The sequence below is a fragment of the Oncorhynchus mykiss genome, chromosome 3, assembly GCF_013265735.2.
Source record: "Oncorhynchus mykiss isolate Arlee chromosome 3, USDA_OmykA_1.1, whole genome shotgun sequence".
NCBI classification, from domain to species: Eukaryota; Metazoa; Chordata; class Actinopteri; order Salmoniformes; family Salmonidae; genus Oncorhynchus; species Oncorhynchus mykiss.
Genome location: NC_048567.1, coordinates 30,749,878 through 30,774,876, shown reverse-complemented (window position 1 = coordinate 30,774,876; position 24,999 = coordinate 30,749,878). Strand labels below are relative to the sequence as shown.

Sequence of the window (24,999 nt, the reverse complement as noted above, 5' to 3'; positions counted from 1 at the left end):
CCAGCAGCGTTGCAGTTCTTGACACAAACCGGTGAGCCTTGCACCTACGACCATACCCGGTTCAAAAGCACTTGCATTTTCTGTCTTGCCCTTTCGGCCACGTCTCAATTGTCTCAAGGCTTCTTTAACCCGTCTCCTCCCCTTCGTCTACACTGATGGAAGTGGATTTGGAAAGTGACATCAATAAGGGGGATCATAGCTTTCACCTGGATTCACCTGGTCAGTCTATGTCATGGAAAGAGCAGGTGGTCTTAATGTTTTGTAAACTCAGTGTACAGTAAAAAAAAACAATTAAAAAGCGACAGTAGCTATACATATTTATATACAGTATTTGTTCAATTGTAGCTCAATCATAGGTCATAAAGTATGATAATATACACTTGTGAAATCTATTATCAAACATTACATGAAAACATCTTCTTTCTTGTTCTTTTGGTGTTTCTTTGTGTCAGAATAGAATAGCTAAGACAAAATAGTAGAGACATTGTCCATTGACAGGGATTCCGGTCTGTATGATGTCTCTAGTTTCTGTAGAATCCTTTTGGTTGGGGGCTGTAATAGAGGAAAACAGAATGGTTAGCACTGTAAATAACCATTCTCACACAGTATTTCTCAAATATGGGAGGCAACAAAAATCCTGTTTTCCCTATGAATTTAGTTGGCAAGAGTTGCAAAAAAGTCTAGGCTTCTACCTTGAACCCGCATCACCTTGAACAACTCTGCACAATCAAGGCCAATACACAGACGGTTTGTCCCTCAACCTAACCAAATTTGAGGGTCTGTGTGTGTGTGTGTGTGTGTGTGTGTGTGTGTGTGTGTGTGTGTGTGTGTGTGTGTGTGTGTGTGTGTGTGTGTGTGTGTGTGTGTGTGCGCGTGCTCAGGATATGACACTCACTCTTTGCAGCGGCAGATTCTGCGTTTGCCACGTCTGGGCATCGTCACCCGCTGAAAACCAACAGAAACACACACACAGGAAAACTCAGTAACACTACCAACAAGACACAAAATGTAAGAGATAGTGAGTACATTTTTAAGTAAAAATCAACATTTGATGAAATCACCAAACTGTACCTGTCTGTGGCGTCGGTTGAGAATGACAGTGAGGATGAGGAGGAGGACGAATATGACGGCTGCGCCACAGATGGTGACCAACAGCCACACGTCCATGGGGACTCGCTCTGTCCATCAGAACAACATCAAGAGAAACAGAATCAGTATGCATGTTCTACATTGTTTCCAGCATATCAAATCAATAAAGATGTATTATCGCATAACAGTATGTGGTTTTCAATAATACTATTATACGGTAGGTGTTCAAATGCACACATCAGAGCTTCCTTCTTTACAGGCTAATAGTACTGTCTGCTATTACATTGTACTTAATTACTGAAGTAGTACTGTGGTACTATACTGTTTAAAGTGCTGCAGTAAGCGTGGCCACTGGCCAATAAGGCTAATTACACCCTAACCTCAATAGTCACAACCTAACCTTCACACATACACAGACCACCCACTCTAACCACATCCTGACCATGTCACTTCCTGTTTCTCCTTTCTTACCGATCTTCAGTGTGATCTCCACTGACGTCAGCTTGGTTTTGTTCCTCCACAATTCACACCTCCACCTCCCACCATTTATATCCCTCGCTTCCGGTATGGTGAGATGGGCGGAGTCGGGGGCGGAGCCTAACACGAGGAGGGAGGATTGGCGTGGTGGGATCCATTTCACTTTCAGGTCAGAGGTCAGAGGGTGGCCCAGGGTGCAGGTGAGGTTGACCTCCTGACCTACAAAGGCCACTGGAGCTGGAGAGGAAAAAACTGGACAGGAGGAGAGAGAGAAAGAGAAAGACAGACAGACAGACAGACAGACAGACAGACAGACAGACAGACAGACAGACAGACAGACAGACAGACAGACAGACAGACAGACAGACAGACAGACAGACAGACAGACAAAGAAAGAAAGAAAGAAAGAAAATTCACAATTTTGATGTGAATAAAAATAAAAAATAAATTATTAGTATTAATTCAGCTGGCATATTATCCTGGCAGAGAGAAACTTCATTATACTGGTCACGGATCCCTCCGGAACTTTCATCACACACACCTGTCCCCTATTCCCACTGATTAGTATTTGTATATACAGTATGTGCCCTTTGGTTTACATTATTGTTCCAATGTCCATTGGTGCGTGTGAGTACCTGTGCTGTGTGTGTTGGCTTTCGTGCCCTTGTGGATTGCCAGATGATTACGGGTCTCGTCCCGCGTGTTAATCATTGTGCGCGTGTGTATTTATTCGAGGTACTCCTCGCTCTTTTGTTTGGGTTTCAACCCTGTTTTTCCGATGCGTGTTTGTTTGGTCTTCGTCCACGTGCCTTTACACGACACGCTGTCATTTGGGGCGTCATTTAAAAAACTATTACGCATTCCTGCGCCTGTCTCCCGAATCATTGTTACCAGTGTGACAATACCCTATTAATACAAGTGGAGCCAGACAAGTGTACTATCCACTGAATTAGATACAGGACACAATACTCCGGGGACAGACTGTTCCCAACGAACGACAGAAGGAGATGAGAAAACTGTCTGGGTGTAATAAACAGAAGCATAGAAAGGGGGAATAGCATTGCCATGACTATGGTCTGACGGGTTTGAATGTCAATGAAAGGAGAAAGAGGGATAGAGGGATAGAGAGGGAAGAAGGGAAGGTCAGAGAGATGGCAGGAGGTACTGATTGAACAATTGAGAGCTGACAAATCAAAGTGATCTGTCACTCCTCACTTTTGTGGGCAGAAAGGAGGGGGAAATAAGCAATGGGAGAATTAAAGGAGGGAGGAAGGAAGGTAGCAACCAAGTCGGGAAGTAAAGAAGGAAGGAAGGAGAAGGACATTTTTCTCAGGACTGCCACAAAGCTTGACTTACCCTGTAGCACCTCCACACGCATACTTCTCTTCAGGGTGTCCCCCCTCTGGAATTCCACAGCGCAGGTGTACTCGCCCCTGTCCCCCTCCGTCACCCCTTTCTTTGACAGGGAGAGGTTTAGATTTGTCCTCTGCAGGGCGGAGACATCCAGCTCTCTCTTCTGATTGACCACCCAGGCTAATGGAGGCCCCAGGGAGAGGTTGGCGAGGGTCTGGACGACCCCAGTGAGGGAGCCTGCCGCTGGGCTTGGGGTAAAGGTCCAGCGGCCTCCCTGGATGCTCTTCTCCTGGCTGTCTGACCAGGATAGTGGAGGAGGAATGGAAAAGAAACATGGCAGATGGAGAAGAGAGAGGGAGGAGACAGAGGTGTAGATAGGCTGTGGATGAGCAGGGGAGAGGTCTGAGAAGGGAAGAGAGAGAGAGAGAGAGAGAGAGAGAGAGAGTGAGAGAGAGAGAGATGAGAGAATGAGAGACAGAGATAGGAAAGGGACAGTTTAACCTCAGTCTGAAGACATTTTACCTCTTGAGGGGAAATTATTTAATCTAGAAGACCATAAACCATTTTATCTAACTTAACATTTACCTATTACAGTAACATGAGTGTTGGCATAGGCTTCCCTGCCCTGGTATGTCACCACACAGGTCCACTCTCCATGGTCTTGGTCAGTGACACTCATTACTGTCAGGCTGCCGTCATTTCTGATCTGGGCACGCTTGTCCTCATTCAGGTCCTGTTTCTGGGGACTAAGCCATCTTCTTTGTGTCCCCTTAAATATTTCCTCTATGTCACACTTTAGATTAAGATTCTTCCCAGCCAACAGGGGAGATACTGGCTGTACACTCACTGAGAGAGGAGAGATGGAGAGAGAGAGGGAGAGAAATAGAGAGAGACATAGAGAGAGAGAAAGAGAGCGAGAGAGTGAGCGAGAGAGAGCGAGTGAGACAGAGAGAGAGGTGGGGGTTATACAAAGGTACATTTGTATACATGTGTGTGCAGTACTTGTTTCTCCCACATGATGGTGACTGAACACAATGTCCCATTTCCTTCCTCATCTTTCTCATAACACTGACATGAAACATAGAAATCCCCTCTCTTTCACTCTGCACTTACCACGGAACAGTCTGAATGTGACTGAGGTACTTGTTTGTGGCATGAAATCTTTCAATTCACATTTGAAGGATTTGAAGTCCTCCAGTCTGATATTGTTGATAATCAGGGAGAAGTCCGTCTTGGACAGAGACAGCCTGTCTTTCCACTCTGGATCTGCATGTCAATAATCATGTGATTAGTATTAGTAGTAGTGTGAATAAGAAATGTGTCTTCTTTCTGTGTTATGTTATTCCCAACCCACCTGGACACCACACAAACGCATGTGAATGTGGAAGCAGCACAGGGCCACCTGCAGAGGCAGAGCAGTAACCCTGAGCAGGTCAAGGGTTAAGTGCTCAAGAGAACAACAGTAGTAGGCACCTGAGATTCTGACGCCAGCAACCCTCAAATTGTTAGCTAGTCAAAATCAGGTTTAAAAAATAAAAAAAGCCAACTACCAAATACTGTTTTGCTCAATATGTTTACAACTCAAAAAGGTCACGCTCGATTAAAGATGGATACCCTCTAGCACTAATCTCACTCACCTATCGTCTCTCGACCATGGGAGTTGCGGGATATCAAAGGTTGTGTGTCTATTCCAAAGAACCATTGTACCAACACCCTTTCTGAACCCCACTTTGATCTGGGGAGTGTGACCGTCTCTCCCACCTGACCATACACAACCACATCTTCAGCCCCTGTGGGAGAACACAGAAGACAAGATAAATATATATATATATATATAAATATATATATATATATATATATAATGTACGTCCAATAGTAAGTTACCTTTACAGAAATGTATCTGTTGCTATATAATAGAACATAAAGTATGAATCAAATTCAGAACATACTCTCTTACCTGTTGAGGAGATGAACAATGCAATAATGATTGAAAGGAATCCAGAAACACACTTCATTTTGTACTTTCTCCTGAAAGCAGAGAGCAGCAAAAAAATCTGAGTAAGACGAATCGCTTTAGTCATGTATTTCCTGTCACCCAAGAGCAAATACTGTGGAAACAAATCAACAGTTCACATCAAGTAGCACCGCTTCCCGTTGGAATATAAAAGATCAAACAAATAACCTATAGCTATACTTTTTATATCCTCCTGTAGACAGTGACCCGTGCCCTCTCCTGTACAATTGCTTTATTGTGTCATTGCAATCGACACCAGTCTCCAAATTGTGTCGGGGGATTTTGACACGCATGTATAATCAAAGCGCATCAAAGCCTGTTTCATTCTGTCAAATAGGCCAATTAATGATACAGTAGAAGCAGCCAAGTTTGTGTGTTTGACCAGTTTGTTAAAATACTGTGGTACCCCTAGCTTTTACTCTTCACCATAGTACAGTAAAAATTATACACCTGGTAGAATTCTAATTTACAGCAGTACAATCGGAAAAGGTTGTAGGAGTAATAGTGAGTGAGTGAGTGAGTGAGTGAGTGAGTGAGTGAGTGAGTGAGTGAGTGAGTGAGTGAGAGGTCTAGCTTTGGATAACCTGGCCTATACCCTCTGTGACAATGTCACATAACTCACTCAGAGTGTGTTCAAGCTGTGTAAACAAACCAAGCAGCCCCCAGTCAGCTCTTTACCTGAAAAGTTACCCATCGCATGCTAGAGAAATACAAAACCATAAACACCCTCTCACACACTCTCACACACTCTCCTGACCTGGAACTGTAGTGATGCGAGGTGTGCCGGTCAGGCCTGGTTTCAGCTCGACTACGGGTGGACGCCAGTCACAAAGTGAAACCTTTGCTTCCCATTAATGGTATTGATTTCTAAACACTTTTGCTGGCTCAGCAGTTGGTCTCGAACCACTTGTTCTTGATTTGCTGCAGACTTTCTATGTTGCGTCAACACCCCTGAATCAAGCCTCAGCAGCACATGACAGAACGGTTACTGTCGGAGCTTTAGCTACTAAAGTGGAAATGTTCTTCCACAAACACAGAAGTCACTGGACCGCACCCTCACACAACTTGTCCCTCCAGCACTTTGTGTTCCTCATTGCAGCTGATTCAATTTTCTGGCTGGCTGCTTGACGTAGAGGCATGTGAAATCCTCCTAAATGGATGAAACATGTCTCTTTAAAAACAACGATACATTTGGTTTTAGGCTATCTTGTCTTGTCTTTGGTTGTGTAGGCTTCTGACAAGGTCTGATTATTTTATTTTAAGAGTGTGCCTCTATCATTTCATCAGAATCTTAAATGGACAGTGAGTTTCGAAATGGTAGCCCTAATCCTTGGCCTATAGTTGGAATGTTTTTTGCTTCACTTGTTGTTGTGGGAGACATTGGATATTAGGGCATATAATATCCAATGTAACGTAACAAAAATGTGGAAAAAGGGAATGGGGTCTGAATACTTTCCCGAATGCACTGTAAATTAGGCTAAAATATGTTGTTGTTTGTCTGTGTTTACTTGTTGATGTCACAGTGACTGCTGATCGTGAGCAGACCTGACTCCGGCCACGCGGACACATTTTCGCATGATGCCCTGGTTCTAATGTAGAGGTCAGACACACACTGCTCCTGCCCTGTTAGCAAAGTGTATTCATTTTCCACCTTAGTATATTATAGTTATCAAACTATACTGTACAAAATGATAAACGCAACATGTAAAGTGTTGGTCCCATGTTTCATGAGCTGAAATAAAATAAAAACGCTTAGTTCTCTAAAATTCTGTTCGCAAATTTGTTTACATCCCTGTTAGTGAGCATTTCTCCTTTGCCAAGAAAATCCATGCACCTGACAGGTGTGACATGTCAAGAAGCTGATTAGACAGCTCATTACACAGGTGCACCTTGTGCTGGCGACAATAAAAAGCCACTCTAAAAATGTTTTGTCACGCAACACAATGCCACAGATGTCTCAAGTTTGAGGGTGCGTGGCATGCTGACTGCAGGAATGTCCAGAGAATAACATTTTATTTCTCTACCATAAACCGCCTCCCACGTTGTTTTAGAGAATTTGGCAGTACGTTTAACTGGCCTCACAACGGTAGAACACGTGTATGGCGATGTGTGGGCCAGCGTTTTGCTGATGTTAACGTTGTGAACAGAGTGCCCCATGGTGGCGGTGGGGTTATGTTATGGGCAGGCATAAGCTACTGACAACGAACACTATTGTATTTTATCGATGGCAATTTGAATGCACAGAAATATCCTGACGAGATCCTGAGACCCATTGTGAGGCACACTTTATTTTAAGGTATCTGTGACCAACAGATACAGTAAATCTGTATTCCCAGTCATGTGAAATCCATAGATTAGGGCCTAATGAATTGATTTCAATTGCCTGATTTCCTCATATGAACTGTAACTTAGTAAAATCTTTGATATTTATGTTTGAGTTCAGCATAGATGTTACGTTAGTTATTATAGACCAGATATTCCCAAACTTCCCAATGCCGTCGAGCGTACGCCAAATTTTTAAATAATATATATATTTTTATTTAATATATATATATATATATATATATATATATATATATATATATATATTAAATAACATTTTCAAACAGTCCATTTTGATTTTCCAACGGGGCTTTGCATTTGGGTGAGGTTTCTTTCTCCCATGAGTAGCATTGTTTCACTGCCAAAAATAAAATGAAACCATCTAGTGTTCAGCGAAATAACAACACAATGTCAAATACAGGTAGCCTAGTCAAATAATTAACATCCAATCACATTAACCGTTACTCTCTCGCGGGAATTCCACTAACGGTCCCTATATAGCCATACTGTTTGCTCGAAAATTAAAAAATTGTTAAGAAAAAGTAAGGCCCACGTCCATTGAGATACATACCAGCTCTACTGGCAGTGCTGCTACTACCAGCAGCTTAACACCTGCACCTGTCGATGACACAAGTTGTTCTACTTCCACGAGCACATCCAATGTTAGCAGCAGTAATTCTACATTTGTTGTTAGCCCAGCTAGCATGGACACTGACAGTTGTGAATCTGATGCAGCCGAGGAGCTACTGCCCCCTTACCTGGGAAAGCACCAAACAACAGACAGGGACGTTGGACCATCGAAGAGGCGCAAATATAATAAGAGCTACATTGATTTGGCGTTCACTTATATTGGGAGTAGTGCCTTTCCTCAGCCACAGTGTGTTATATGTGCAAAAGTACTATCTCACAACTCGATGAAACCTTCACCCGTTGTTCGTGTTTCTTGATTTGTTTTATGTTGTGTTTATTTATTTAAACACTCACTACCTGAACTTGTTTCCTCACTCTGATCATTACACATGCCAATTAGAAAAATAGGCCATGGGGGTTTTTTGAGCGAGAATTAAGATGACTTTCAAGTAGTAAGACACGAAAAAATCAACAGATACCATTAATAAGAAGGGGCTAGAAGCGTCTTGTATGGTGAGCTACCAAGTGGCTAGGACAAGCAAGCGCCATACTATTGTGGAGGACTTAATTCTTCCTGCTGCCGCAGATATGGCTGGAACAATGCTGAGGGAAAAGGCCAAAAAACAATACAGACAATGCCTTCATTAAAACAACACCATTTCACGACACATCAGAGAGATGGCCGGAGATGATTTGAAACAATTACTGCTTTGGATACAAGCCAGTTAATTCTATGCATTACAGCTGGATGAGTCAACAGACGTGGCGGGCCTGGCACAGCTCCTGGTATGTCTGTTACGTTTATGGAGGGTCAATTAAGGAAGACATTCTCTTCTGCAAACCACTGGAAACAAGGACAACAGGAGAGGATATTTGGAAAGTACTGGACAGCTTTGTGACATCAAATGGACTTTGGTGGTCAAGATGTGTTGGTATCTGTACTGATGGCGCAAAAGTCATGACAGGGAGACATAGTGGAGTGGTAACGCGCGTGCAAGCAGTTGCTCCCGACGCTACTTGGGTACACTGCAGCATCCACCGAGAGGCTCTTGCTGCCAAGGGAATACCTGACTGATTGAAATACGTTTTGGACACTACAGTGAAAATGGTTAACTTTGTGAAAGCAAGGCCCCTGAACTCTTGTGTATTTTCTGCACTATGCAATGATATGGGCAGCGGACATGTAACGCTTTTACAACATACAAAGTGCGCTGGTTATCAAGGGGCAAAGTATTGACTCGTTTTTTTAATTGAGAGACGAGCTTAAAGTTTAATTTACTGACCATAATTTTCACTTGTCTGACCACTTGCATGATGACGAGTTTCTCACACGACTGGCCTATCTGGGTGATGTTTTTTCTCACCTGAATGATCTGAATCATGGATTACAGGGACTCTCCGCAACTATATTCAATGTGCGGGACAAAATTGAGGATATGATTAAGAAGTTGGATCTCTTCTCTGTCTGCATTAACAAGGACAACACACAGGTCTTTCCATCATTGTATGATTTTTTTGTGTGTAAATTAACTCAAGCTTACGGACCATGTCAAATGTGATATAGTGAAGCACCTAAGTGAGTTGGGTGCGCAATTACTCAGGTACTGGATGGATGACACAAATAACTGGATTCGTTATCCCTTTCATGCCCTGCCTCCAGTCCACTTACCGATATCTCAGCAAGAGAGCCTCATCAAAGTTGCAGTCTGTGAAAATTGAATTCAATCAGAATTTCTGGACTGGGCTGCATTCAGAGTATCCTGCCTTGGAAAATCGAGCTGTTAAGACACTGATGCCCTTTGCAACCACGTACCTATGTGAGAGTGGATTCTTGGCCTTCACTAGCATAAACTAAATACAGGCACAGACTGTGTGGAAAATGATTTAAGACCGAGACTCTCTCCAATACAACCCAACATTGCAGAGTTATGAGCATCCTTTCAAGCACACCCTCCTCGTTAGCCTGAGTTATTCACAGTTTTCGATTAACAATAAGGATTTATATGTAAGATGGCTAAATAAAGAGCAAAATTATTGATTATTACTATATTATTATTTGTGCCCTGGCCCTATAAGAGCTCTTTGTCACTTCCCACTTCCCTCACTCGTTCTTATGTTTAAGAAATGTATTGTATAGTGTGTGTGTGTGGCAGGCTTACAATGATGGAACAAAGATATATATTTGAGAGTGCGCTGACCCTGGTGCTAGAGGGGGTACGCAGATGGAGGTCTGAATGTTTGAAGGGGTACGGGACTATAAACCGTTTGGGAACCACTGTCCTACAGTATCACTGTATTTTGATGTCGTGTTCAATAAAGGCAGCAAAAACTGTAACTGAAGAGACCCATCTTCTGTTCCTCGGCTTTTGCCATGTGCTGTAAAACGCCATCTTTTACCCATTTAAAACACATGTATTTAGATACATTTACTGATTCACATGAAATGTATTTCATTTTCTTCCCGTTCCCATGACAGTGATTCTTGTTGCTTAATACATCATCATCCTCAGAGTAAAATAAAAAATAAAAGAGAGAAAGGAAGGGGTTTGTGGTGGTCTCTGATTTCGAGAAGTTGAGAGACAGACAAAAAGAAGAGGAAGAACGAAGAAAGGTGGAGGGAGAGAAGCAGTAGCTTGGTGGTGGGCCTTGGTTGAGAGAGGGATGGGGGAGGAGAGAGAGGGGGCGAATGCCTGAGGCTGTGGTGGGCCCTGATTTCACGAGGTGTAGATTTGTATCCCTATACCTCACCTCCTCTCCTCCCCTCTCACTCACACACCCCCCTCCCTTCCTCCTCTATTCCACGAAAGGCGGATTTCTCCACGCTTGATGGAAGAAAAAAAAAGACCACAATGGCAGTCGAACACCGGGAGTGTGGTCTATGGTAGTTTTTTTTAATGCTGTTTTCTGTGTTGTGTGTGCATGCATGCGCGTGTGTGTGTGTACATGTGTGTATGTGTGTGATAGTTGTTAGGTGTGTTGTGGGTGCTTTTAGAATTTTGGTCTGAAGCGTTCTGCACCTTTTAATCTCTTTTCAACTTAAGACAATTCTCAATCATTTAACCTGTGTGTGAAAGGAGTACAGTCAGCTCCTGATCAACGTAACAGCTTCGGGCTGCCATGACAGGGATGCGGACTTAAAGGTAGCATGGAGTTATCGGAAGCAATTCAAAGAATGTAATATAATCAGGGTTGTAAAACTTTAGTGTGTTCTGTCAACTAGGCCGCAAACAATATCCCCTTAGGAGATGATTATGGTCTACTGAATTTAACATTGTAGAATTACTCCACCAATCTATGAATAAGTGCATTAATAAAACTAAATAATAAAAATTTATTTAACTTTAAAATATACATGTATCATTACTTAACAATTGTTTTTTACAATGACTGCCTACCCCCATCGATGCTAGGCCAATTGCACACTGCCCTAAAATCACAGCCAGATGTGGTGCAGCCATGATTTGAACCAAGTACCGCAGTGATGCCTCTTGCCCTGAGATGCAGTGTCCTAGAACACTGCGCCGCTCGAGAGACGAGTGAGTGTGAGCTGCCGTGAGCTGACATGTTATTCAACGTTATTGTGTAGAAGACAGGGTGTCTACTGGGGAGGACTACACAACAATATACTAGTAGTAGATTGCTTACTTTGATTAAAAAATAAAATAATCAAGGATTAAGGTACTCTTTATAGTGTGTTAGAAAATTAACTTGCTACCAGGGTAAGGGTTATGATATGGACAGCAGGTAGCCTAGCGATAAGAGCGTTGGGCCAGTAACTGAAAGATTGCTACATCAAATCCCTGAGCCTACAATGTGAAAAATCTGTCTTGAGCAAGGCACTTAATTCTATTTGCTCCAGGGTGGCTGTTAATAATTGCAGACCCTGGCAGTGACCCCACTATCAAAGGGTGTCTCAGGGGAAGTTGAGATATACAACAACTTTGAAATAGAATTAATGTGCATTTGGAAAGTATTCAGCGCCCTTAATTTTGTTACGTTACAGCCTTATTTTAAAATGGATTCCATTGTTTCCCCCCCCTCGTCGATCTACACACAACACCCCATAATGAGAAAGCGAACACAGGTTTTTAGACAATTTTGAAAAAAATAAATAAATAAACTGAAATATCACATTTACATAAGTATTCAGATCCTTTACTCAGTACTTTGTTGAAGCACCTTTGACAGCAATTGCAGCCTTGAGTCTTCTAGGGTAGGACGCTACAAGCTTGACACACCTGTAACTGGCGAGTTTCTCCTATTCCTCTCTGCAGATCCTCTCAAGCTCTGTCAGGTTGGATGGGGAGTGTTGCTGCACGCTCTTTTCAGGTCTCTCCAGAGATGTTCAATCGGGTTCAAGTCTGGGCTCTGGTTTGGCCACTCAAGGACATTCAGAGACTGAAGCCACTCCTGCATTGTCTTGGCTGTGTGCTTAGGGTTGTTGTCCTGTTGAAAGGTGAAATTTCGCCCCGGTCTGAGATCCTGAGTGCTCTGGAGCAGGTTTTCATCAAGGATCTCTCTGTACTTTGCTCTGTTCATCTTTCCCTCGATCCTAACTAGTCTCCCAGTCCCTGCTGCTGAAAAGCTCTAGGAAGAGTCTTGGTGATTCCAAACTTCTTCCATTTAATGAATGATGGAGGCCACGGTGTTCTTGGGGACTTTGAATGCTGCAGAACAGTTTTGGTACCCTTCCCCAGATCTGTGCCTCGACACAATCCTGTCTCGGACAATTCCCTTGACCTCACTGTCAAATGTGGGACCTTATATAGACAGGTGTGTGTGCCTTTCCAAATCATGTCCAATCAAATGAATTTACTACAGGTGGACTCCATGAAGTTGAATAAACATCTCAAGGATGATCAATGGAAAAAGGATACACCTAGGCTCAATTTCGATTCTCATAGGAAAGGGACTGAATATTTATGTAAATAAGTATTTTTATACATTTGCAAAATGTTCTAAAAACCTGTTTTCGCTTTGTCGTTATGGAGTATTGTGTGTAGATTGATGAGGGAAAATGTATTTAATCCATTTTAGAATAAGGCTGTAATGTAACAACATTTGGAAAAAGTGAAGTGGTCTGAATACTTTCCGAATGCACTGATAAGCACCAAAATAAATATTAGCAGGTGCATGGGGGGAAAAAATCCAGTCGTTACGGACTCAGATGAAGGTTGATTGAGACCATTTAGATTTTTTTTTATTAGCAGTGTGCTGGATTTTTCCTTTTTTATTTATTAGCCTGACTCTTAATAATAAGAAAATGCCTTTATTTAAGTGCCATAAACAGATTCTTCAAAGCTTGGAGGCGCTTCGGCCTTCATCAAGACACCAGAACTCATCTTGGCATTCTTCGTTCCTATCTCTTTTCATGACAACCTCACCATTCTACCTTTTTCATTTAACTAGGCACGTCAGTTAAGAAGAAATTCTTATATACAATGACAGCCTAACAGTGGGTTGACTGTCTTGTTCAGGGGAAGAACAACAACGTTTTACCTTGTCAGCTCAGGGATTCGATCCAGCAATTTTTCAGTTACTGGCCCAACGCTCTAACCACTAGGCTACCTACCTACCTACTTGCCTGCCGGATTATAAAAATGACTTTGTTTTTAAGATCAAAGTTAGGTCGAGATATCAGGCCGTAGTTTGTGTAAGTAAAATGTTATTTCATTCAGGCCAGATGTTAGACCTGTTAATCGTTGTAGTACGATACATTATATGATGAGATAAAATATGTTTTGACAAATGTTTTGAAGTATTTGTTATAGGCCATTTCTCACCTCTGAACTCTGTAAGACTTATCTGTCTATTGAGGTTGGTAACGGCAGTGGGATATGAGAGAACCAAAAAGAGAAAAGATGTGAGGTGCCGGAGGTAGAGGAAGCATAACGCTATATAGAAGCGAGGGAGAGAGAGAGAGAGAGAGAGAGAGGACAAGTGATATATATATATATATATATAGAGAGAGAGATAGAGAGGACAAGTGATATATATATATATATATATATAGAGAGAGAGAGAGAGAGAGAGAGAGAGGGGGGGGGGAGGACAAGTGATAGAGAGAGAGAGGAAGAGAGAGAGAGAGAGAGATCGCACCTGAACAGTTAACCCAGAAAAGCAGATGATCATATCTGTGGTCTTTGGCAGAGGTTAAACAGCAAACAGAGAGAGGGGGAAGGGAGGGGGAAGGGAGGGAGGACAGGATCTGTCTGTAAAAAGGTGAAGGAATAATCTTACAGAATTGTCTCTCATTTTAAGGTAGTGGAACTCTGATGCATGCAATTGAATTGTACGCAGTACAAAACATATGATAGAAAGTAAAATCGGACTAAATCATTGTTCCCCATAGAGCTTATCAACATAAGTAATATGAGTAAAATTGTTGAACCTTTATGACTTGTATGTAAGGTGTGTATTAGCCATGTCACAAATGTAAGCCAGGGGATTGAATTTCAATGGTACCAGATAGGCCTAGTGCAAAGAGGAGTGTCTCTGGTTTGAGGGCATCAGTTCAGAGAGGGCCTTTACAGTACATTAAAAAGTAATCATGAGATGTCTGCAAAGTGTTGTAAAGTACAATGGCAATGAAACCATGTCTATTTACCATGGTAGTACGACAGGGTAAATACAATGGGTTGACCGCCATTTCGACATTTATCTGAAACGCACTTGTTACCTCTCTTATTCTAGTTTAAGGTTAAGTTAACAGGTTTTACTTTACTGTGAAAGCAAAGCGGGCATACGCTCCAGGACAGCATGTAACATTTTATGAAGGTGAAATAAATGATTACAAATATTCTGCATTCATTAATGCAAAAAAAAACAAACACATATGTTTTCTCTGTAAAGATAATTGTCTGATTTAGACTACTCCATGGTCTACTACGAGCAGTCATAACAATGATCAATAGTTATTACATCAATACTTTCACACTGTTTACCACAAATCAATGATCACGGAGTGCTATTATACTATATTACATCTAGCATCTTAGTTAACATCCTTTCTATACTTACGTTTGGTGGATAGCATTGAGAGTCCCTCGCCAATGATCAAGAACCAGGCGGAAATGTTGATTTTCAGAGAAACAAATTTCCTTTTAAACCCCGTTGCACCTCCCTCACTGCTGATTGGTCTATAAGGAATCGGGAAATGTATAGTTATTGGTCAAATGCGTTAAGGCCAAAGCAGTGACATTTTTAATTGGCTGAAGAAAGGGTGGATTATCTTGGCAAAATGTTTCGCTAGCATGTTAGCGCAGTAACAGCCGGTAATAACAAAATAGGCTACATAATAGTTCATATTTGAACCCTTATTATTATATTCATTGTTGTTATCATCATCATCAATATTATTCTAACCCACATAACAATATTCAGTCAATTTGATGTATTTATGCCAGTCGTTATTCACCTTACATTGCTTCGCTCGGGCCATAAAATTAAAAATGTTTTACTCAGCCACAGGTTAGACAGAACATAAATCGGCAGGGAGAAACAAGCAAACTAGAAACACACACAAATACAAATAAGTATATCTCTTGTTTCATTATAAATAGTCAAACAACAGTTTAAACATGAAACTGGGTGCCTGCAGCACATATTTATTGAGTCAGTAAAACTATCAAAACTGACATCAATATATATATATATATATATATATATATATATATATATATATATATATATATATATATATATATAGCCCTTTCCTGTAGTCAAATTATGTTATTCATATTTTTTATAATTTCATAATTAATAAACATACTTTTTTTATGCCGAAAATCCGCTGTTTCTACGGTTTTGGTTTATTTCAGTCTTCTGTGATGCATATAAAGCATAATATTGGGATGCAAACTCAAAATTGAAAACATTTCAGGTGTCTTCATTTTTTAAGCCGATCACCATATGTGTGAGGTGCATACATTTGTTTCAAATTAGATTTGTTCAAGACAACCCAGAAACACTTTGTGTGACCCTGATTTAGCCCACTGCAGTAAAAGGTGTACCGATTATAGGCCTGAATCAGATTCGTAGGCCTAAGAAAATATACAAAGTTGAACAAAGCATCACATTTAAGAGATTACAATAATGCCCTAAAAAAGCTTAATCAATAAAGCTTACCACTGAAAGAGAAATGGACCTGGCCAATGAATCTGTGGCACTGAACCCTTGAAAAGCATTACACCATATTTAGCAGGATCCATTTTGAAAGCGCATAATCTATCCTTATTCTAATGACTACCATCAGACCATTTTTGGTTGTGAAATTGTAATCTTTATCCTACAAACACATGCACAGATTTATAGCCTACATTTCCACACGTGAACAAGTTAATCATTTATAGAAGAATTCATATTTCATGTGACTTGGTTGCTAGTTTTTTGTTTGTTGGTAAAAGCAACACGGTAACGTCACAAAATTGAGGACATGAATAAGAGCAGTTGAATGTAGACTATATAATTCATTTAAATGACCATTGAACAGCAGGAACTATTGTAGATTGCATCTTGAAATATTTTCACAGTTTGATGTGAATGTACCAGTATGCTACGTATTTAACATTGACCATATAGTTTTGCAATTGTTACTCACAATCAGACCTTCACCTTGAGTAATGTATTCAATGATTTTACATTTCCTACCCAGAGTCACAACTTTTACAAGATAACAAAATGACTTCAATCCTCTTCACAATGACTCTAAACTCAGGTATATAACTCAAAATTCGTAATTCACAACAGGCCTTATCCAATTGGTGCCCTGTGTGAGGAGCATCCCTTACACACTTGGTGCCCGTGTGAGGAGCATCCCTTACACAATTGGTGCCCCGTGTGAGGAGCATCCCGTACACCATTGGTTCCCAGTGTGAAGAGCATCCCTTACACAATTGGTGCCCCGTGTGAGGAGCATCCCCTACACAATTGGTGCCTGCCCCGTGTGAGGACAATCTCCTACAGTATGAACCTCATTCCACATTGAGAATAACAACGATCTATTCTAGTAAATCAATGTCAAGTTCGATTCATGTAAAATTCACTGCTAGGCAAATTTTGTGGTGCACAATTTCGACAAGAAAGAGTTGAGATAACTGAAATAACTTTGACAGAAATGATCAAGTATGACAAACCAATATCAAAATTTTTATTTCAAATACGAAAAATTGCAAAGAGTCATGCATAATCATTCATCAACGCTACCTCAATGAAGATGAAAAAATGTACTAAATGTAATAGAGTGAATGGAAGCTTGATGGCACTTTTCTGTTTCACTCAACAACTATGATTGCATGTTTTACTAAGTTCAATATAAAACCCATAACAATTGCTAGTCCCTTGAATCTAGTGCATACCCTATTTGATAACTTTTCTTTAAAGCCTAGCAGGTTCTAACCGTTGTCTTGGGTGAAGAAACACCTGTGTTCACTTCACATGTGCCTCTCCATGCTGTATATACGTAGTTCTGCAGAGAGTGGGATCATGTCTGCACTCAAAACTACAGTAGAACCCCAGAACCCCATATACCACCTGTTAATCTATATGTCCCTAATTACCTGCATTACAAGTTACTGTATATGAAAGTCTTAGAGCTGAAGTCTAGAGATAAACTTGAGATGTGCTCGCGTAACTTGTCCACGTCAAGGCATTTTCTAGACTCGTCTCGGTAAAGCCTAAAAGTCAACAACAAAAAGTATCCAACGTTCAATCCAGGTGTTTTTGATTTTCAATAGAATGACGGCTTTACTGTGTCTTTATGGGAAAGAGAACATGGGCGGCAGGTAGCCTAGCGATAAAGAGTTTTGGGCAAGTAACTGAAAGGTCACTGGTTCAAATCGCTGAGCCGACTAGGTGAAAACTGTCGATGTGCCCTTGAGCAAAAGCACTTAACCCTAATTGCTCCTGTAAGTCGCTCTGGATAAGTGCATCTGCTAAATGACAAAATAAAACTGTCTAACCATCCAAGACTGTCTTCTAAGTGAAATACATAGGCAAGGACAAAAAGCTTTTCTATCTAGCACTATGAAATATGTGTGTTTGACTACAAATGCCTTCATGTTCTGTGGCCATTAAAGCCATTGTTCAACTGAAGAGTTACCTGTACTAGAGAAACACTGCTCAGGTGGTTTGGAGACAAGAACCACAACAAGCACCAAACAAACATGTCACTCACGTCTCATCTCTTTCTGAGGTTTGCATTCTTTCATGCTCTCTTTGTCTGCCGCGCTCTGTTCTGAGATGAACTGAAAAAAAGGGTTGAACACACCCTGTCTTTAAATGATCACCTACTTGGGCCTTTTGGTAGGACTTTAGAACGCTGCATGCAGAAAGGCCTTGATAACGGATTTACTAACGCTCTGCGCATCATTAAAGAAGTTAGGCGTGGGACCTCTGTCGAAAATGTACTGGTTCAAGGACACCATCATCCTCACTCAAAAGATTGGAAAGACTGCAAAACCAGTTCAAAGCTCAAATACACTAAGATATGTTACGCATAGACTCATAGAAATACACACGTTGTCTCAGATTCCAAAACATGTAGTTTGTTGTGTTTATGTTTTCTGATGCAGCATGGGAACAAGGAAAGCGTTATAAAAAACGTACCAAAGAATCTCCCGTGGAAAACACCTGAAAGTGAGGACTCCCTCGTTAGTCAGAGACCTAACGATTTGAAGGTGTTGTGCCACACACCACACAAAGTCATTACCGAAAAAGAGACTGAGAGATAGTGTGGGGGGTAGGGAGAAAAGAGGGGGTGATTGGTTTTTCGAGACATCCCTAATTCCTCTTATGATGTCCCCCTCTTTCCTATACATTGGGTCTCTCTCACTCTCGCTCTCTCTCTCTCTCTGTCTCTCTCTAACTCATCAGGTGTTTGATGGTCCATTCGGCCGCTGGAGTTCCTGGTTACGTGTTTGACATGGAAGGCAGTCGAGCTGAGACATGAAGAGAGCTGTGACCAAGACAGATGGGGAGGTACCTGGTACTGTTCCCTTTGCTTTCTGTCACTTTGAATCATACATTAACTCTGTTCTTTTCTCGTGTTTAAAGAAATAACCGTTAAATGTCAGTGGAAAGAGAGGCTAAGAATAACAAAGATGTGACATTTTGTGAAAGGATTGTGAAAACACGTTTTTTTATACAATACACAGTTCATGTTGGTAAACTTTGTTCAAGGCCTTTTGAAACCCATATGTTGCGTAACTGCCTCCCTTAGCCCAGAAAGTCTCCATCTTCTCTTTCTGCACCTATACTATTGATCTGTTTCCCCCTTTCTCTTTCTGTCTTGCTCTACCATCCCAATGGTCTGCATGCTTTGATGTTTTCATGCGGCAAAATGTTTACGATTCATTTTATTTGCATGAAAACGACGTACTTTCAATGTATGAACTTCAATATACTTACTCCAACTCAATGTATTTTTACAGTTAAGTGTTTAAATAAAGGCAATTCATATCTAATTGTTTGTATTTGAACATATCTGAGAGAGCTTTCAGCTCTCTGCAGGTGAATAAGGAAAGGAAGGTCACGTGACTGAAATATCATAATAATGAAACAATTGGCCAAAATAATTTAGCATGGGCAATTTAAAGCAAACCACATTGAGCACTTGTTGTGAATCAGGTGCAATTGTATTCTGGTAATCACCATGAAAACTTTGACATAAGCTGACGTATATCTGCTAGAATTAAAAACGACAACCCAAGTGGAAATACAAGAGGGAGGACCAAATGTCAAACACAATATCTCAGTCTTACTTTGAATGGAGAAAACTGATCAACGGAGAGAGAGAGAGAGAGAGAGAGAGAGAGAGAGAGAGAGAGAGAGAGAGAGAGAGAGAGAGAGAGAGAGAGAGAGAGAGAGAGAGAGAGAGAGAGAGAGAGAGAGAGAGAGAGAGAGAGAGAGAGAGAGAGAGAGCTATTAGTCATGTTTATGAAAGTCTGAATGAGGGAATCCTTGTATCTCATTATGAAAAATGATCCCTCGCCTGCACAGTATTGGAAACATGAGAATATTTCTAGGGTGACTCTAACCAAAGGAAGCACCTGCCTCAGCCTGAATGGGTGTTCTCTATTTTTTTAATGCACCTGCAAGAGAGGACCAAATACAGATGTAGTTGACAACAAAACATGTATGTTAAGACTGTCTTACTTTACTTGAACAGGTTTTTTTCTTTTAAGTTCATAGGCATCCATCAATTCCTTTAATAGGCCAGAGTTGTCAGTGGTGTTCTTCAGTACTCAAGTATGCAATACGTGTCGTAACAGTAAACTACACCAGTAGCTTAATGTTTATTATCATTATGTTTCCAATGACTGAAACCAGACTGAAACCAGTACAGGTTAATGTTACTGTAATAGACTTTACAACACTACAGTTTAGGATACTATACTGTTGAATGTACTCACAATCAAGTCATACTTTAAATCCATAGAATAATGTACATTTTACTCAGTACACAGGGTTGATGTGCAAATCCATATACAATATACACCATTTGAAAAATAGTGCTTTGTGGAAAAGTACATCTCTGTTTGAGTATACTATTGTGAATTACATTTGCTGGGATTTGCAGCCTTGGGGATAAACGCGACTGGATTGAAGACTGCACCAATTTGAGTATTCTACATCTATCGTAACATTTTATAATAATGAATTTTAAGGTCTGCCTAAATTGCTTATCTTCATTGTTACGCAGTACGTTGACTATGAAGTAAATAGATGTGCAGAACGTTCTGTTCTTGATCTATACTGTATATGCCTATAGGTATTTGTAAATATATGTCAACAAATACATGAATTGGTGACATATCATGATTTACAACCAAGTAATAGTTTATTAGCTATTTAGCGAATCTTTAAATAAAGTGTTACAAGATACAATCCACTAACGTGTTTTGAGCTTGACTAAATATCGGCTGACCGGATTATAGATATTCAGTTGTAGTAGATACTGTGCATTGCAACTGAATACCTATCGTTTTGGCTGCTTTTTTTAATATTATCAGCACACGCTGGGATGTTTCCTGTTGTTCAATGGACATTTAAATGAATGATATACCCACCTAATGAATGATCTGTTTTCATTTGAGTTTTAGTAAACAATCGTATAAATGTATATCTTGAAAATATCATATTGATCTCACGGACGGCCCTTTCCCAGCTTCCATTTGGATTGAAACACAAATGGAAGATTGTGACCGTGACGGATTGTGATTACCTTGGACGGGGACATGACTATCATGTTGTGTTCGTTCACATGACCGTCCTCGTGTTCCTTAACATTTGAAATAAACCTTTTTAGTGATCGAGTTTGCGGACCGTCCATAGAAGGCCTAACCATTCTTTCCCAGAGGATAGTGAAAAATACTACCCTTCAGGGTTGGGCTCAATTCCATTTAAATTCTGTCAATTCAGGAAGTAAACTGATATTCCAATCCAATTCCAATTTTACTCAACGCTTCTCTATGTGACTGAATTAAAATTTAATTGACCTCAACCCTGCTATCCGTGCTACTTGCATCACTGCTACTTGTTTCCCAAATGATAAAGAGGGACCTACTGGTGAACCGTATCCAATTCCTACTTGACCGCAGCTAAAGTCTGTGCTACTACCAGAAAGAACATTCAAACAGTTTTAGGTGGGACATGACCCAAAGACGTTAATGTATCATGTCTCTCTTGCCACAGTTGCTGTTGTTTCCTTGGCCTCGGCCCTCATCAATAGACAGGACTTGTAAACGCTCCTCGGCAATACTGAGCTGTACATATATGCAAAGGCATACATTACACCTTACAAATACTTCGAACTTTACAACCTCCAGTGCAATTGTAAACTTAATTTCCTGACCGTGGATATTATATTAAATCTCCTCCGGAGGATTTGTGGGTCTTAAAATGAAATAACTCGCGGTTACAACAGGTAGAGTACTTGTATCTTGTATTCGTTCTCCGATCACAAGAACGCAGCCGTGTAGGAATTACGTCAACATCAAAGCTCTTCTCTTTCCCTCTGGACACACACAAGGTAACTTCTGGGAATAATGAAGTGCTTCACAATAAAAGTAAACGGGTACCGGCGGTAATAATGACTCAATATAGAATCAGAATCAAAGTACTCTACAACAACCTAGGCTACTACACTATTGCTACAAGTACATGTTTTACCAAATACGTATGGCATACCCAATGCAAATGTTACTGCGATCCCATACTGCTATTGCAAACACACTTGTTGTTGTTCCAGCGGGCCTAGGCTAGAGTACGACCTAGTCAGAGATAGATATACACCAAGTTGACTTCTCTGCATACAATGTAGGCTAAACAATAGTCACACTCATTAGTGTACTTACTCACACCAAGCACTGACTTCATAGCAATCATACAATTTACACCAAATAGCATCTGGCCAGCCATCACCCAATACTCTCAAAATGCCTGAAAAATACACTATTCAACATGTTATTTCATTACAACTCTGGGTGCATCTAAAGAGAATTGTTTTAATCACTATTGTAGCAAATGGCGTCTGTGTAACGCACCTTGCGGGTCTCCCAGCCCGTAGGCAGACCAGCATACCACTGCTCCCTTTGGGGGGGTGGGTGGGGGGGAGTCGTAAAAGGCCTACCCAGGCAAGGTCTGTTACACAGTCCCCTTCATTCGGGAGAACGTCCCCACGCTTCACTATACCAAAACCCTCTCCGATGGCTCCCAAGGCAACATCCCACCATTGTTGTAATTTTTGCAGACGGCAACAATGTAATGCCCCTCGCGAGTCTCAAACCCAGGTCTTCCAGAATGTAGGCAAGACCTGCAAACCACTACCTTCAATAAGAGTTAAGCCCTTTTGTGCGGGATTGTAGCAGCCCTATCTAGGCAAGGTTTGCTACGGTATATTCTACATAACCTGCTGTTGGAAATAGCCTACATACAGTCAAACCGTTATTGTCAATAATCCATTACATCTTCCAATATGTGGTTCCAGCAGTTACGGTAGGGACACAAAGCATACTACTATCTAAGCCCCTGCACTTGAAAACAATATATACATGTACTGTATCTCAGGCAGTTGCCCAGCCTACAGCTGGTCATGTGAGTGGAAAGACCATACACTCGTTTACAGTTACGTCAGGATCATATTGTGAAATATCAACAGGTATTTCACAAGTCTGTTTTTTGTTGTCGTTCTAAAACCTCCCTGCAACACGCACGATTCCACTAACATTGTATTATTAGAACCTGTGTCCTTTTGTCATTGTGTCAATTCTCCAAATCCCATTGGGTACCACGAGAGAATATATGATTGATAAACGTTCATATGGCTCTGGGTACTACTCATCCATAGCTATGGATCCCTTTAGTCCTATGTCAATACTATTCTTAGTACTGGCACAGTGAATGAACTTTTGTGTTTTCCTAGATAATTTGCTTCTACATTATCCTCAGTCTGACAAATCCATCTTTATCATAAGTTTGAAAAATACATGTAGTAACACTGTACTCACCAGTCTGATGCTCCCGGTGCAGAGATGAGATCAGGTCTGACATCACTCAGACTGTACACACTGTTACACACAGGGAGACAGGAAGCTAGACTGCACTATATGATCCCCGCTGATCCTCTCACTGGTGCCTTCTGTGTCACATACACACACAGACACACAGGCACACACACACATACGGACACACACACACACACACACACACACACACACACACACACACACACACACACACACACGCACACACACACACACACACACACACACACACACACACACACAGGCACACACACACACACAGGTGCACGTACACACACACACACACACACACACACACACACAGCAGTGTAAAGTACTTAAGTACTTTACTTTACTATTTATATTTTTGACAACTTTTACTTTTACTTCACTACATTTTCCCTACATTTTCCCTGACACCCAATAGTACACAGTACTATTTACAATGGTCCACTTATTGCGACAACAACCCTGGTCATCTCTATTGCCTCTGATCTGGCGGACTCAATAAACACACATGCTTCATTTGTAAATGATTGGCTGAGTGTTGGAGTGTGCTCCTGGCTATCTGTACATGTCAAAAAACAAGAACTTGGTGCCGTCTGGTTCAATTAATATAAGGAATTTGAAATGATTTATACTTTTACTTTTGTTACTTAAAGTATATTTTAGCAGTATATTTGAGCAATTACATTTCCTTTTTAAAATGATATATATATTATTCTACTTTTGACACTCAATCCTTAAGAGCACCTGTGCATCAATCTAAGTATCAATCTAAGTTAAAAAAAATTAAAAACATAAAAAACATTAAGCTAGAGATGCATGGGCTGCGTCTGAATCCACCACACCCGCCTATGTCGGCCTTCCACATCTGCGGTGGAATGTAGCCGAGCTACAGCAATGTATGTCAGACCACGAGACATCACAGAAACATGTGTAGCGTCTGAGCGGTTTGGTCTACAAACACTATATGGAAAGGGGAGACTCTAACGAACACGATGGTGTTCTCCGTTTTGCTCTAGGACCCCCACAAGTGTCACGGGACTCGTCTGAAGGTAATCCATACAAATGAATGGAAGTTTGGAGGTTTGGAGATTTTTGTGCCAACAAAAATAAGGGGTTAAATATTTGTCAAAAAAAACGAATATATTTATTTTTTGCCATTTATGAATGTGTTATTCAAGGTGTTTCTATGGGCTATAGTAGTAAAGGTCAAATTCAATATTTTATGAAATAATACAAACAGAATAGAATCAGAATAAGAATAGAATTAGAATAATTTTTGATACCTAAAGGGGTCCTTAAATTCGAAACGATCAATGGTATGACCATCTTAAAAACAAGTGCATATGTTAGCTTAGACTTGAATTTAATATACTTTTTCTAATATTTTTAGACTTTTGCTCAAGTAGTATTTTACTGGGTGACTTTCACTTTTACTTGAGTCCTTTTCTATTAAAGGTATCTTTACTTTTATTCAAGTATGACCATTTGGGCACCCTTTATTTTTACACACACACACACACACACACAGTTTTTTTTTTTACACACACACACACACTGTTTTTTTTTTTATTGGACTCACAACTC

At 40.7% G+C, this 24,999-nt stretch overlaps 1 protein-coding gene across 4 annotated transcripts in view; it reads right to left on the bottom strand.

The window, feature by feature from the left end:
- The window catches only part of cd4-1 (CD4-1 molecule), a 23,569-nt gene extending 79 nt beyond the window's left edge, over positions 1–23,490 (bottom strand). Inside the window, exons 1-11 of one of the 4 annotated variants that reach the window (XM_021581485.2) lie at positions 23,392–23,490; positions 14,906–15,024; positions 4,877–4,947; positions 4,557–4,709; positions 4,033–4,185; positions 3,505–3,765; positions 2,923–3,321; positions 1,561–1,818; positions 1,072–1,178; positions 896–945; positions 1–552 (exon numbers count right to left, since the gene is read on the bottom strand). The exon at positions 1–552 is cut by the window's left edge and continues 79 nt beyond it. In XM_021581485.2, coding sequence (XP_021437160.2) covers positions 522–552; positions 896–945; positions 1,072–1,178; positions 1,561–1,818; positions 2,923–3,321; positions 3,505–3,765; positions 4,033–4,185; positions 4,557–4,709; positions 4,877–4,934 — 1,470 coding nt within the window. In that variant the 5' untranslated portion in view covers positions 4,935–4,947; positions 14,906–15,024; positions 23,392–23,490 and the 3' untranslated portion in view covers positions 1–521. 4 annotated transcript variants of the gene reach the window in all.
- Between the last annotated feature and the right edge of the window lie 1,509 nt (positions 23,491–24,999).